The 14,633-nt window shown below is 43.5% G+C and overlaps 1 protein-coding gene across 2 annotated transcripts in view; it reads right to left on the bottom strand.

The window, feature by feature from the left end:
* malt2 (MALT paracaspase 2) overlaps positions 1-14,633 on the bottom strand; it is a 73,663-nt gene continuing 59,030 nt past the window's right edge. Inside the window, exons 17-18 of one of the 2 annotated variants that reach the window (XR_009646196.1) lie at positions 6,813-7,029; positions 463-545 (exon numbers count right to left, since the gene is read on the bottom strand). Coding sequence is in view for 1 of the 2 variants with exons in the window: in XM_060846361.1 (XP_060702344.1) it covers positions 477-545 (69 nt within the window). In the remaining variant the exon portion in view is untranslated. Of the gene's footprint in view, positions 546-6,812; positions 7,030-14,633 lie in introns of both variants that reach the window. The other variant, XM_060846361.1, reaches the window with a different exon arrangement.

Raw genomic sequence — 14,633 nt, 5'->3', positions numbered from 1 at the left:
CTTTATCTTCATTGTCATTCTTTTAGAATAATCCCCTTTATGGTATGCCGTGGGAATACTTCAGATTTACATAGATAAAGGCCTTTGAATGTTATAATCCAGCCTGATTCCTGATGAAGGGCTTTTGCTCGAAACGTCAATTCTCCGGCTCCTCGGATGCTGCCTGACCTGCTGTGCTTTTCCAGCACCACTCTCTTGACTCTAATCTCCAGCATCTGCAGTCCTCACTTTTGCCTAATCCAGCCCTGGCCTAGGGAGCCATAGTATCAGTTTCCCTGGAACTGTAACCCAGCAACGACCAGTGTGTCTTCAGAAGACGACAGAAGAAATTCAGCAAAGAAAAGCATTAAGAAGTGAAAAACATTTATCTTAGGCTGAAATAATTATTTAAAGTTGATTGAAATAACTCTGAGTTTGAATAAAACTCAACATCTGTAGAACAGAAGGGAACACCCTAATTTGTGTTTTCTAATGATTTATGTGAATCCATGGTTCATTCTGCTCTCTGCTTCCTTCTGGAGAACTGCTGAAGAATAACTGGCAGCCTGCAAAAAATAACAGTGTTATTTAGTGACCAGCCTCCATATTCTACCATATACATCTGCTTATAGAGATATTCATTGATGAGATTGCGCTTAGCTTTAATGGCAGATAGGAATCATTAGAAGGCTGAGTGGGTGTTGGGCTAGACATTGGTCTTTGACCACTCAATCAATTCCACCCAGACTGATGGTGTTAAAAAATGAACGTTACAGCAAATTTCAAGCAGACTGCAGGTACTGATTCAATTTTAGAAACATGTGGTTTCACACTTTTGTCTGCCATCTCAATATGTTGTATTGATGTCAAGGAATAAATCCTCCTGAATTTCTGCATGTGCTGTCCAACTAATGGGATCATTATTCCACGACATATGCTGCATGTTATGGTCACATGGGTATTGGTGTATGTCCATAAGATGATCAAGTCTTTCAGGTGACTGGGGAGGTGGGAGATGTTGGGGGGGACAGATGTGGAATGTGGGGGCACTTTGGGTGTACAACATAATAACATTTCCTGTACAGCTTTCACTCTTCTTGTCCGCCCTGAGCTAGCTGAAATTTTACAGCACGAAGAGTGAAACACAGATTGTCCCTCGCTGGCCTAATTTGACCTCAATGCAGGCCCTTGTGGGCAGTTCAGGACCATGTAACGGGTTTCCCTTCTTGGTGTGTATTTTCAGACAGGCAGAAGTTCTCGAGCAAGGGTCTGCCTGGAAAGTTACCCTGTTCAAGACAAAATAAACTGCAGATGCTGGAATCCAAGGTGGAAAGGCAGGAGACTGGAAGAACACAGCAAGCCAGGCAGCATCAGGAGTGGGAGTAATCAATGTTTCGGGTGTAACCCTTCTTCAGGACTCCTGCTCAGGCCTCTGGCATGAAGTGGGATCACCTCCTTCAAATGTCTCCTTTCCGTATGGTGCAGCCCTCCCCTCAGGTCCGTTCCCCCAGCAGTAACAACAGAGAGATAAAGGGATAACAATAATCAAGAGACTTGGTTTTGCATAACATGACAAGTTTAGTTAATAATCTCAGAATGAAGGAACTCCAACATAGCAATGGCACAGTATGATTGAATTTTACATTCTGTTTGAAGGGGAGAAGACTGTACCAATGACTAGTATTTGAAACACCAGTAAGAGTAACTATGTGGGTATGAAGATGGAGCTAATTGAAATTAACTAGCGTACTAGGCTAAGGAATAGATCACAGAGATAGATCATAGAGGAAGGTCACATGACCAATAGGGGAGGTGGCTTGGTGGTAATATTGTTGGACTGTAAATACAGAGATCAAGGAAATGTTCTGGGAACCTGGGTTTAAATCATACCATGGCAGATGGTGCGATTTGAATTCAATAAAAATTTGGATTTAAGAATCTAATGATGACTAGAATCAGTTGTTGAATGCCTGAAAAAACCCATCTGGTTCACTAATGCCCTTTAGGAAAGAAAACAGCCATCTTTACCTGGTCTGGCCTACATGTGACTCTGGACCCACAGCAATGTGGTTGTCTGCCCTCTGAGCCAATAGAGATTGTCATTAAATGCTAGCCAGCACTGCCTATATCCCATGAATCAATAAAAGATAATACATCAGAGTGACACAATAGAGCCATACAGCATGGAAACAGACCCTTTGATCCAACTTGTCTGTGCTGACCAGATATCCCAATCTGACCTAGTTCCATTTGCCTGTATTTGGACCATTTCTCTCTGAACCTTCCCTATTCATGTACCCATCCAGATGCCTTATAAATTTTGTACTATACCAGCCTTCACCAACTCTTCTGGCAGCTCATTCCATACATGCACCACCCTCTGTGTGAAAAAGTTACCCCTTAGGTTTTTTTTAAATCTTTTCCCTCTCACCTTAAACCTATGCCCTCTAGTTTTGGATTCCCCTAGCTCGGAAAAAAAGACCTTGGCTATTTACCCTATCCATGCCCCTCATGACTCTATAAACCTCTCTAAAATCACTCCATCTGCCATCCTTACCCTGTGTGGCCAACATGTCACTCCAAACCAACAGCAATGACAGATCAGCAATAAATACTGGTTTAGCAAGAGAGAGGATAGTTTAGAATCTTCAGACTAAGTGCATTCCTTCTATAAAGAATATTTCTACGGAGGGGACCAACCATCCATGGTTAACTAAATAAGTCAAGGAAAACATCAAATTTAAAGAAAAAGCACAAAAAAGATTGACAGGTCTGGACTCACCCACAAGTGGAAACATCCTTACCAGGTTGACCTTGCCAAGCCCACCCAGGATCTCACACAAACAGGGAAAATAGCCCGAGCCTACTCAGCATCTCCCTATAGCTCTACCCTCCAATCCCGGCAACATCCTCGTAAATCATTTTGAACCCTTTTAAGTTTCACAACATCTTTCCTATAGCAAGGAGGCCAGAATTGAATGTAATATTCCAAAAATATCCCAAAAGATCTATCCAAGGTGGTGGATGGGAGAAAATCATGGCTGTGAGAAGTGCTTCATTTTTTGAGTTGTTTTTAGTGCTGGAGCTGATTTTCTCGATTTCTTAGAAGAGCAATTACAGTTTTATAAGCTCTTGCTATGTTTTGGAACTTTGAAATAAGAAGAATAGATGAGAATGTAGAATTTGGAACATAAACAGATTAGCCAATATCTTATTGAATTCAGAATAGACTAAGGGGACTACTTCTTACTTCTATTCCTTCATTTCCGTGACTCTGTCCCAAATTCACCTGGAACTGGATTCCAGTCCAGGCCACAGAGCTACTAACTAGGGCTACTGAGACGTTGGCTAATCAGATTGGCTGGTACTCTCTGAGATGGGACTTCCTCCTCAGTGAGGGTGGAGAAAACTATAAGACCTTTAGATGGAGGAGCAGAAATAGACCATTCAGCCCATCACCAATGAGATCATGGCTGATCTGACAATCCTCAATTCCACTTTCCAGCCTTTTCTCCATAACCCTTGATTCCTTAATGGTTAAAAGTCTGCCTGTCTCATTAAAGCTCATGACCCAGCCTCATCTCTAGCCAATTAACATTTGCTGAAGAAGTGCAAGGTAGATGGTATTGGCAAGTTGGCATTGCCTGCTGATTTTTCGAGTGGCAGGGCAAGAAACAATGTGAAACTGGGAAGTGGAAGTGCAGGTTTGATCACATGAGGAGACAGTCAATATTTGAAACAGTCAATGAAAAATTCTGTTTCAAATACTGACTGTCTCCTCATGTGGTCAAACCTGCACTTCCACTTCCCATTTTCACGTTGTGATGACTGAGTGATGATCTCTTCCAGGCAGCAATGTTTTATTTCTGACACAACTGCTGATCAAATTTGAAATTGAACAACTTCTTTATGGCTTTTGCTTTATCTTCCAAACCCATGGCCTCTACAAAGTGAAGGAACAACGGCAGAAGACTCATGAGAACACTGCCACCCCTTAGTTTCCCTCCAACTCTCACACCATTCTGCCTGGGAAATATGTTGCTGCTTTTTCACTGCCACTGGATCAACAACTAGCAACTCCCAATTCTGTGGGTACTATGGGTATGCCAACATCACATGATGGCAGCGGTTCAAGAAAGGAGCTCAAAATTGCCTTCTCAATGAAACTAGGGATGGGCAATCAATATTGCTGTTATCAGTGATGTCTATGACTCCCATGAATCAATTTTTAATAAATATCTGGTATCCGATCCAGGCAGATCTGTACAGCTCTGTCACACCATTGGTAAGTAGCCAACTAGATGGATTGTCAGTGAGGTTGTCATGTTTACCATTTGGTTGCACTCAAGCTATAGGTAACCAATTGTCCCATTCCCATGGAGAGAAATGCCTGTGGTCCTTTCTGGATTTTGACTCCTTATCGACTGTCATCGAAAATCCAATTACTCTAACAGACACAGACTGAATAGAAGTAGTCAGGCACCTGGAGACCTTCAGGAATCTCTGGAGGCATTTTGGTAAGGCAAACCAGGACAGGGCTTATACAGTTAATGGTAGGACCCTGGGGAGTGTCGCCAAACAAAGAAACCTAGGGGTGCAGATGCATTGATACTCAAAAGTGATTGCAGATAGGCAGGGTGGTGAAAAAGGCATTTGGCACAGTTGCCTCCATTGCTCAGAGCATTGAGTATAGGATTTGGGATGTCATATTGCGGCTATGAAAGACATTGGTGAGGCCTCGTTTAGAATACTGCGTACAGTTCTGGTCACCCTTTTATTGGAAGGAGATTGTTAAACCTGAGAAGATGCAGAAAATATTTACACGGGTGTTAGCAGGACTGATGGGTTTGAGTGAAAGAGAGAGACTAAATAGGCTGGGGCTATTTTCCCTGGAACATCAGAGGCTGAGGGGTGACCTTATAGAGGTTTATAAAATCATAAGGGGCATGGAAAGGGTGAACAGCCAAAGTCTTTTTCCTAGGGTGGGGAGACCAAAACTAGAGGGTGAGGTTTACGGTGAAAGGAGAAAGATTTAAAAAGGATCTGAGGGGTAACTTTGTCACACAGAGGGTGGTGCATGTATGGAACAAGCTGCCAGAGGATATGTTGGAGGTGGGTACATTTACAACATTTAAAAGGCATCTGGATGGGTGTGTGGAGAAGAGTTGAGAGGGATATGGGCCAAATGCTGGCAAATGGGACTGGGTCAAATTGGGATGTGTGGTCAGAGCAGGCAAGTTGGACCAAAGGGTCTGTTTCTCTGCTGTATAACTCTATGACTTGATTTTGGCTAATTCCTCAGTAGGTAATTAGCAGGAAATGTATTAATGCTGCAATGCTAATGAACTGCTAACATTCCTGAAGAAGGGCTCATGCCCGAAATGTCGATTCTCCTGCTCCTTGGATGCTGCCTGACCTGCTGCGCTTTTCCAGCAACACATTTTCAGCTCTGATCTCCAGCATCTGCAGTCCTCACTTTCTTCTAAACTGTTAATTGTAGCCAAATAAAAGTCCAATAATGCCTCCTAAACACAGGGGCAGATCCTAAGATGGAATTGAGACAGAATATCAGCCATGACCATATTGAATGACATCGAGAGCAGGTTTGAATGGGCCATGTCTCTACTCCTGTTCCTCTACCTTATCTTTGTGTACTTTTAAGGGGCAACTTGGGCCAAATTAAACTCAAACTTTGTGAGATTGCACCGAAAGCGCCCACTCAGTATGGGATAAACAGAAGTACGACCATTTGTGGATTGTCTCTAGTTTTGGTTTCTTTAAAGTTGGGAATCTATGCAGGGGAAGAATCAAAAATACGGGTAAAAAATGAGGTCTGCAGATGCTGGAGATCACAGCTGAAAATGTGTTGCTGGTTAAAGCACAGCAGGTTAGGCAGCATCCAAGGAATAGGAAATTCGACATTTCGGGCATAAGCCCTTCATCAGGAAATTCCTGATGAAGGGCTCATGCCCGAAACATCGAATTTCCTATTCCTTGGATGCTGCCTAACCTGCTGTGCTTTAACCAGTAACACATTTTCAGCAAGAATCAAAAATACAGCTGATTAATGTAAGAGCAGTCAGAATACCACAAACATTGGGCCCCGAACTACGTAACACATTATCTGTGGCTGTAGACTGAGTTACTGGCTGCACCATAACCTCTGGGTTTAATCATTAGACGAGACTAAGTAGGTTGCCTCTGGAAAGCAGGAAACCAATTCCTGAGGCAGGTTTAACTTTTCCTCATAAAGACCGAGGGAGGTATTTCCATTGTGAAGGATCTGCATCAGACAAATCATTCATTCCAGTGAAGGTTCAAATCCAGGGAGCACAATATAGAAAGGAGGAGGTCAGGAATAAGGGGAGAAAGGAGACAAACTAAGAGCTCCTCCTTTATCTCCCAAAAGGCTAACAGAATTATTGGAAATGGATATTGAAGTAGCCATCATATATGTGGTCAAGAGACAAGGAGAACTGCTTCTAGAGGTGTACAATATTGAAGGACAACTTGAAGAGCTGTACATTTAAGATTGAAGGTTCGGGCAAGAAGATGGGCTGGATGGCCTACTTCTACACTGTAGGAAGATCAGTAGGTGGGAACACAGATTAATCAAGAACAAATTTATGGACATGATGGTTTATTCCTATTCTTGCACATAATTTCATTTTAAGCTGTGGATGCAGAATTGGCAGACATTATCAGAATCTCTTCCTCATGTTCCTGGCCTTTGACCTAACTTTCCAGCCTGATATAAAGGACACATGGCTCCTCTCAGCAACAACTGCATTAGATAAGATTTACATAGAGCTATGTTAACCATGTTTCTGTACCTTATGCTATTTTTGTTGACTGTTGCTTGTTCTTTGTAATTGTTAGCTCTGTCCCTGGTCTCATGCTTCACGAATGATGGGAGGTATCTGATGAGATCTTGGAGAAGTGCTCTGTTCTTTAGTCTTTGAATGTCCCTCATGAGATCAGAATCAAATTTATTGGCAACAAAGTCTGAATTTGGAAAGCCAGAGTAATCTTTCTTGCCCATGAAATGGCCTGTAAAACAACATTACAACAAAAATAGGAGTCAAAAGCTGAATGAGTAAATGATTGCATAATTGGAAGATCTCAAATTCGATTGCTAACTTTTGTTGAGTTAGCTTTGAGAACTACCGGGGCCCTCAGTTCCTGTTGTCTGCAGAAGAGGCCATATGAATCAATTTGGTTGCTATGAGCTGACTCATAGAATCCTTACCATGTGGAAGCAGACCATTCACCTACTTTCTGGAGACCATCCCATCTAGACCCACCCCCACACCCCAACATTTCCCATGACTAATCCACCCAGCCTACACACCCCTGGACACTATGTGCAATTTAGCTTGGCCAATCCACCTAACTTGTACATTTTAGGACTAGAGGAAACCAGAGCACTCTGAGGAAACCCACACAGACATAGGCAGAACATGTAAGCTCCACACATTGTTGCCCAAGGCTGGGATTGAACTCAGGCCTTTAGTACTGTAAGGCAGCAGTGCTAATCATTGAGACACCCTGTTGGACAAGATACTAGCTCGTCTGAATGTCTGGTGTGACTACATCAGGTTTAGTTGTGACTTGAATAAACTGTTTCCCAGTTCTGTTTGGGTGAGTTACTAGAAGCTGGCTGGTTTTTGTATTCTTTTGAGAGAATTTGACCTTATATGCAGAATATTTGCATAAATTAAAGATGCAACTTCCTGAAATGTGCCTGAGAGGAATTGAGTGTATTGAGAGACCAGTGACACCCACATTCCACAAACTAATAAAAACAATTAAGGAAGGAGGACCTTCCTTAAGAACTCACTGTGCCTTTACTAGTCATAGCTCCACTGTTAATCACTATTGAGTCAGTTTAATGTTTCCAAGTACTACCTGTACTCCTAGATCTCTTTGTTTCTTCACTCCATTAAATATTGGAACATTTACGGTGTATTTCTATCTTCTCAAAATATATACCCCTTTTACCTACACTGAACTGCATTTGTCACATGTCTGCCTATGTCCATAAGCTGTGGTCTCCAATGTTCACCCATACTACCTTTCTTTGCTTTAATGCAGAGTCATCGCAAATCTTTACGATTATTTCCCAAATATGTCTACGTTGCAGTTGGGTAGCTTGGCACATCCCATCACAGATCTATGATTGAAGTCACTGGTTACATTTTATCAATTTGAATATCATTCTCTATGACCTTCTTTTTTCTTTATAACCTTCACCCTTTCCATCCCTCTCACAGGCAGTCCCTTGGGATTGACGATGACTTGTTTCCATTCCAATTCATTGGGTTTGGAGCTGACTGCTAAGTCCAATACATTATCTGCAGATTCTGCTAACAACCTCTAGACAGGCCTGGAAAGATCAGATAAATGAGGCATTTGGAGGTTTGTGAACTCTTAGCAACACCTCAAGTTAACCCCATTTGGTCAGAAAGTTTCCCAATTCATCTAATGCCTTCCTGACTAAACCATCTCTATTTTGGTCAGATGGGAGCCAGGAATTGAGTGGACAGGGACGATTGATCTCATGAGGGAGATTCTGAGGACATTGCTGAAGCATTTGCACTGACCCCTGGGAATCTCCTGCTGTGACTGAACTCAAACAAACTGGTGGACTGAGAGGAGCGTGGACATTGAAGCTGCTCCTGAGATTATAAGCTTATTTCTAGATTTCTTATAGTTATTGCATTTAAAATATATTTGGATATGTACATGGATTAGAAATGTTTAGGGGATATGGGCTAAGTGTAGACAGGTGGGACCAATTTAGCATGGCTGGTTGGACTGAAGGGTCTGTTTCCATGCTGTATAACTCAATGACTTCAAGTAGAATAGCTGCTTTGGGAGTTGGTGTCCTGCCCAGTGGAGCTGGGTTTGAGAGACTAACAACTTGACGCTTTGCTCATTGACTGATAAGAAGCTGTTATTGTTTCTCTTCAATCAGCCTTATATCGGTGGGTCATTCAGTCCCCTCCTTCACAATTCGAGATGCTTACCCTGCCCATTCTGGATGTGGTTGCAGCCATTTTCTCTCCCATTGTGCACTTCTGACTTTCAGCAGGATGGAAGGTGACAGCACACACTCTTCTGCCAGTGGATCCCAGACTCACCTCAATGAATCCCCAAGCATCCAGATCCCTCTCGGATAGCCCACTTCCTGTGCCCCTCTCCCAAGACTTTGCACCTCTCCAAGCTCCCACCAACCACGGCACAGTGGCACAGTGGTTAGCACTGCTGCCTCACAGCGCCAGAGACCCAGGTTCAATTCCTGCCTCAGGTGACTGACTGTGTGGAGTTTGCACGTTCTCCCCGTGTTTGTGTGGGTTTCCTCCGGGTGCTCCGGTTTCCTCCCACAATCCAATTAGGTGAAGGGATAAATGTAGGAGAATGGGTCGGTGTGGACTTGTTAGGCTGAAGGGCCTGTTTCCACACTGTAAGTAATCTAATCAACCCATCCGCAAAAGCCGACAGCTGCCCACATTTTGCTCCCCTGTTCCTACTGTATGAGGTGGGTATGCTAGGTTTTATCAAATACTGTTCCTCCCACAACTCCTTTAAAGCCAGGGAACGCCTGACTGTTGCTGAACATTCCTCCCACACAAACCCTATCCCAACCATACTTTACCATATTTCCTTCTGACAATTACTGTTGCCCCACCCTTTCCATAGCCTGTAGTCCCCATTTCTAAAGAAAAGGTTCCTGAATCTCCATGATACGGGAATGAACCCCCACCTCTGATTCACCCCATCTCCCTTCCTCCTTGCGTTCTGGGGGTGGACCCAACAGACTGACTGTGGCCTACTCCCTGAAGGACCTAACCAGTCAACCATGGAAGAGAAGTACCCAGGCATCTTGACTGATGCTTGATCACAGTTATCCCCAACAAAATCCCACCCCCTTCCCTAATCCTTCCTGACTCTCCAGACTACAGAAGTCTGATTGAGAAAACTCCAACTGGAGACTTGATTGTAACCAATTCTCTGAATTGATATCTGAGGCTGCCCTTGACTTACTGCACTGGGACCCCCTGACTGACAGGTGCCCCCATGAACTTTGGTGAGGACTCCTTCCCTCAGAATTTACGACATAGCTGCCTGTTTGCTGCACATGCAGTATGTTTGCAGTAAGGGCTGCAAACACTGGATGCTGATGTGAGATTGATGTAACACACTGCTGTACAGTAAGATGCATGTATGTCCCCTGCTGACAGAGGTCTGCTGAGTAGCAAGACATGTGACTGCATTGATGGACAAGACAAGGTTGTCAGCAGGCAGGTAGATGTTAAGTGAGAGCAGGAGGGCAGCCCTGAGATGCAGCCTGGTCCACCATATGAGCTGAGTCCCTGTCCCTATGTCTTAAATGTTCCTGCTGCAGCTTTTCACCCCTAGATGTTAGTGAACTCAACAACATAGGTCTGTGCTTCCTAAGCATCCTATAGGTGAATTGAAGAGGTGTAATGTATGTCATGAGGATTTGACAAAAATGTCAGATGCTAATTTGAGAGATGGCTGTGCAACTGGTGCATCCTGAAATTCTGAGCAACACAGAGGCACCTCACAGCCAATGGCAGGTTGAAGCCAGCTGTTACCTGCTCTGACATGTCTGTCACAATTGCTTCATGCTTAGTTTGTTCAATGTGTTCGGTGAGATTGCAGTATTAATAAGGTGAGCTGCAGTGTAAATAATATGCTAAGTAGGCAATAATCCCCCTTCATTGGCAACTTCTCATGAGAATCTTGCCTCATCACTCGATAAATGTACAAAAAATGTTGATGGTGATATAGCCCTCATTAGGCTTTTCATCTGATCGTGCTGCTCAGACCACTATCAGATTCTGCCCTTCGAATACAATAGCATAGAAAGACCTCATTTGTCTTACCAAGTCTTGGGCAGCTGTGTTAAAACGTGATCCAATTAATCTCACTTAGAGTCAGAGAGTCATAGAGATGTACAGCACAGAAACAGACCCTTTGGTCCAACTCATCCATACCGACCAGATATCCCAACCCAATCTAGTCCCACCTGCCAGCACCCCACCAGTACCCCTCCAAACCCTTCCTATTCATATATCCATCCAAATGCCTCTTAAAGGTTGCAATTGTACCAGTCTCCACCACTTCCTCTGGCTCATTCCATACATGCACCACCCTCTGTGTGAAAAAGTTGTCCCTTAGGTCCCTTTTATAACTTTCCCTTCTCAGTCTACATCTATGCCCTTGAGCTCTGGACTCCCCCACCGCAGGGAAAAGACCTTGTCTATTTACCCTATCCATGATTTTATAAATGTCAAAAGGTCACCCCTCAGCCTCCGACACTTCAGGGAAAACAGCTCGAGTCTATTCAACCTCTCCCTATAGCTCAACTCCTCCAAGCCTGGCAACATCATTGTGAATTGGCCATGCTAAATTGCCTGTAGTGTTAGGTAAGGGGTATGGGTGGGTTGCGCTTCGGCGGGTCGGTGTGGACTTGTTGGGCCGAAGGGCCTGTTTCCACACTGTAAGTCTAATCTAATCTAATCTAAATCTTTTCTGAACTCTTTCAAGTTTCACAATATCCTTCTGATATTCCAATATTCCAAATATGGCCCAACCAATGTCCTGTACAGTTGCAACATGACCTCCCAAATCCTGTACTCAATACTCTGACCAATAAAGGAAAGCATACCTTCACTATCCAATCTATCTGTGACTCTACTTTCAAGAAGCTATGAACCTCCACTCCAAAGTCTCTTTGTTCAGCAACATCCCTAGGACCTTACCATTTAATATATAAGTCCTGCTAAGATTTGCTTTCCCAAAATGCAGCATCCCGCATTTATCTGAATTAAACTGCATCAGTCACTCCTCAGCCCATTGGCCCATCTGGTCAAGATCCTGTTGTAATCTGAGGTACCCTTCTTCGGGATCCACTACACCTCCAATTTTGGTGTCATCTGCAAACTTACTAACTTTACCTCTCATGCTCACATCCAAATCATTTATATAAATGACAAAAAGCAGTGTGCCCAGCACCATTCCTTGTGGCACTCCACTGGTCACAGGCCTCCAGTTTGAAAAACAACCCTCCACCATCCTCTGTCTTCTACCTTTGAGCCACTTCTGTACCCAAATGGCTAGTTCTCCCTGTATTCCATGACATCTAACCTTGCTAACCTATCTCCCACGGGGAACCTTGTCAAATGACTTACTGAAGTCCAAATAGATCACATCTACTGCTCTGCCTCATCAATCCTCTGTTACTTCTTCAAAAAACTCAATTAAGTTTGCGAGAGATGATTTCCCATGCACAAAGCCATGTTGACTATCCCTTATCAGTCCTTGTCTTTCCAAATACATGTATATCATGTCCCTGTCCTTTCAACAACTTGCCCACCACCAGTGTATAGTTCCCTGGCTTTTCCTGACCACCTTTCTTAAACAGTTGGCACCATGTTTGCCAATCTCCAATCTTCCCACACCTCACCTGTGAGTACCGATGCTACAAATATCTCAGCAAGAGGCCCAGCAATCACTTCACTAACTTCCCACAGAGCTCTAGTGTAAACACCTGATCAAGTCCTGGGGATTTATCCACTTTTATGTGTTTTAAGTCATCCAGCACTTCCTCCTCTGTAATATGGACATTTTTCAAGATGTCACCATCTATTTCCCTGCATTGTATATCTTCCACGTCCTTTTCCACAGTAAACATTGATACAAAATACTTGTTTAATATCTCCCCCGCTACTGCATCCCTACACTAAGGCCACCTTGCTGATCTTTGAGTGGTCCTATTTGCTCCCTAGTTACCCTTTTGTCTTTAATGTATTTGTAAAAACTCTTTGGATTCTCCTTAACTCTATTTGCCAAAGCTATCTCATGTCCCCTTTTTGCCTTCCTGATTTCCCTTCTTGTATACCCCTACTGCCTTTATACTCTTTTAAGGATTCACTCGATCTATCCTATCTGTACCTGACCGATGCTTCCTTCTTTTTCTTAACGAAACCCTTAATTTATTTAGTCATCCATCATTCTCTATACCTAGCAACCTTACCTTTCACCCTAACAGGAATATCCTGTCTCTGGACTCTCATTGTCTCATTTCTGAAGGCTTCCCATTTTCCAGCCGTCCCTTTGCCTGCGAATATTTGCCCCCAATCAGCTTTTGAAGTTCTCGCCTAATACCATCAAAATTGGCCTTTCTCCAATTTAGAACTTCAACTTCTGGATCCGGTCTATCCTTTTCCATCATTATTTTAAAACTAATAGAATTATGGTCACTGGCCCCAAAGTGCTCCCCCACTGACACCTCAGTCACTTGCCCTGCCTTATTTCCCAAGAGTAGGTCAAGTTTTGCACCTTCTCAAGTAGGTACATCCACATACTAAATCAGAAAATTTTCTTGTACACACTTAATAAATTCCTCTCCATCTAAACCCTTAACACTATGGCAGTCCCAATCTATGTTTGGAAAGTTAAAATTCCCTACCATAACCATCCGATTATTCTTACAGATAACTGAGATCTCTTTACAAATTTGTTTCTCGATTTCTCGATTAAGGGGTCTATAATACAATCCCATAGGGTGAAGATCCCTTTCTTATTTCTCAGTTCCACCCAAATAACTTCCCTGGATGTATTTCTGGGAATATCCGCCTCAGCATAGCTGTAATGCTATCCCTTATCAAAAACGCCACTCCCCCTTCATTCTTGCCTCCCTTCCTATCCTTCCTGTAGCATTTGTATCCTGGAACATTAAGCTGTCAGTCTTGCCCATCCCTGAGCTATGTTTCTGTAATTGCCCTGAGTTCATCTGCCTTCCCTGTTAGGCCTCTTGCATTGAAATAAATGCAGTTTAATTTATCAGTCCTACCTTGTCCCTGCCTGCCCTGACTGTTTGACTCATTTCTTTTCTCAACTGGATCAGTCTCAGATTGATCTCTTTCCTCACTATCTGCCTGGGTGCCACCACCATCCCCCACCCCCCCAACCCCCCAACCCCCACCTTACTAATTTAAATCCTCCTGAGCAGCTCTAGCAAATCTCCCTGCCAATATATTAGTCCCCTTCCAATTTAGGTGCAATTCGTCCTTCTTGTACCTGTCACTTCTACCCCAGAAGAGATTCCAATGATCCAAAAATGTGAATCCTTCTCCCACTCACTAGCTCCTCAGCCATGCATTCATCTGCTCTATCCTCCTATTCCTACCCTCACGAGCTCGCAGCACTGGGAGTAATCCAGGTTTAACTACTCTCAAGGACCTCCTTTGTAAATTCCTACCTAACTCTCTATATTCTCCCTTCAGAATATCACCCTTTTCCCTTCCTATGTCATTGGTTCCAATGTGTACAATGATCCCCTGCTGGGCCCTCTCCCCTTTGAGAACATTCTGCACCCTCTCTGAGACATCCTTGATCCTGGCACCAGGGAGGCAACACACCATTCTGATTTTTCACTGCTGGCCACAGAAACATCTGTCTGTGCCTCGGATTAGAGAGTCCCTGAATACTATCGATCTATTGGAACCCCTCATTACATTAGAGCCAGTCTCAATACCAGGAAGTTGGCTGTTCGTGCTACATTCCCCTGAGAATCCATCACACCTCCATTTTCCAAAACAGCACACTTGTTTGAAATGGGG

The sequence above is a fragment of the Hemiscyllium ocellatum genome, chromosome 28 (assembly GCF_020745735.1).
Source record: "Hemiscyllium ocellatum isolate sHemOce1 chromosome 28, sHemOce1.pat.X.cur, whole genome shotgun sequence".
Classification (NCBI taxonomy): domain Eukaryota; kingdom Metazoa; phylum Chordata; class Chondrichthyes; order Orectolobiformes; family Hemiscylliidae; genus Hemiscyllium; species Hemiscyllium ocellatum.
This window is presented reverse-complemented; position numbering and strand designations above follow the sequence as displayed.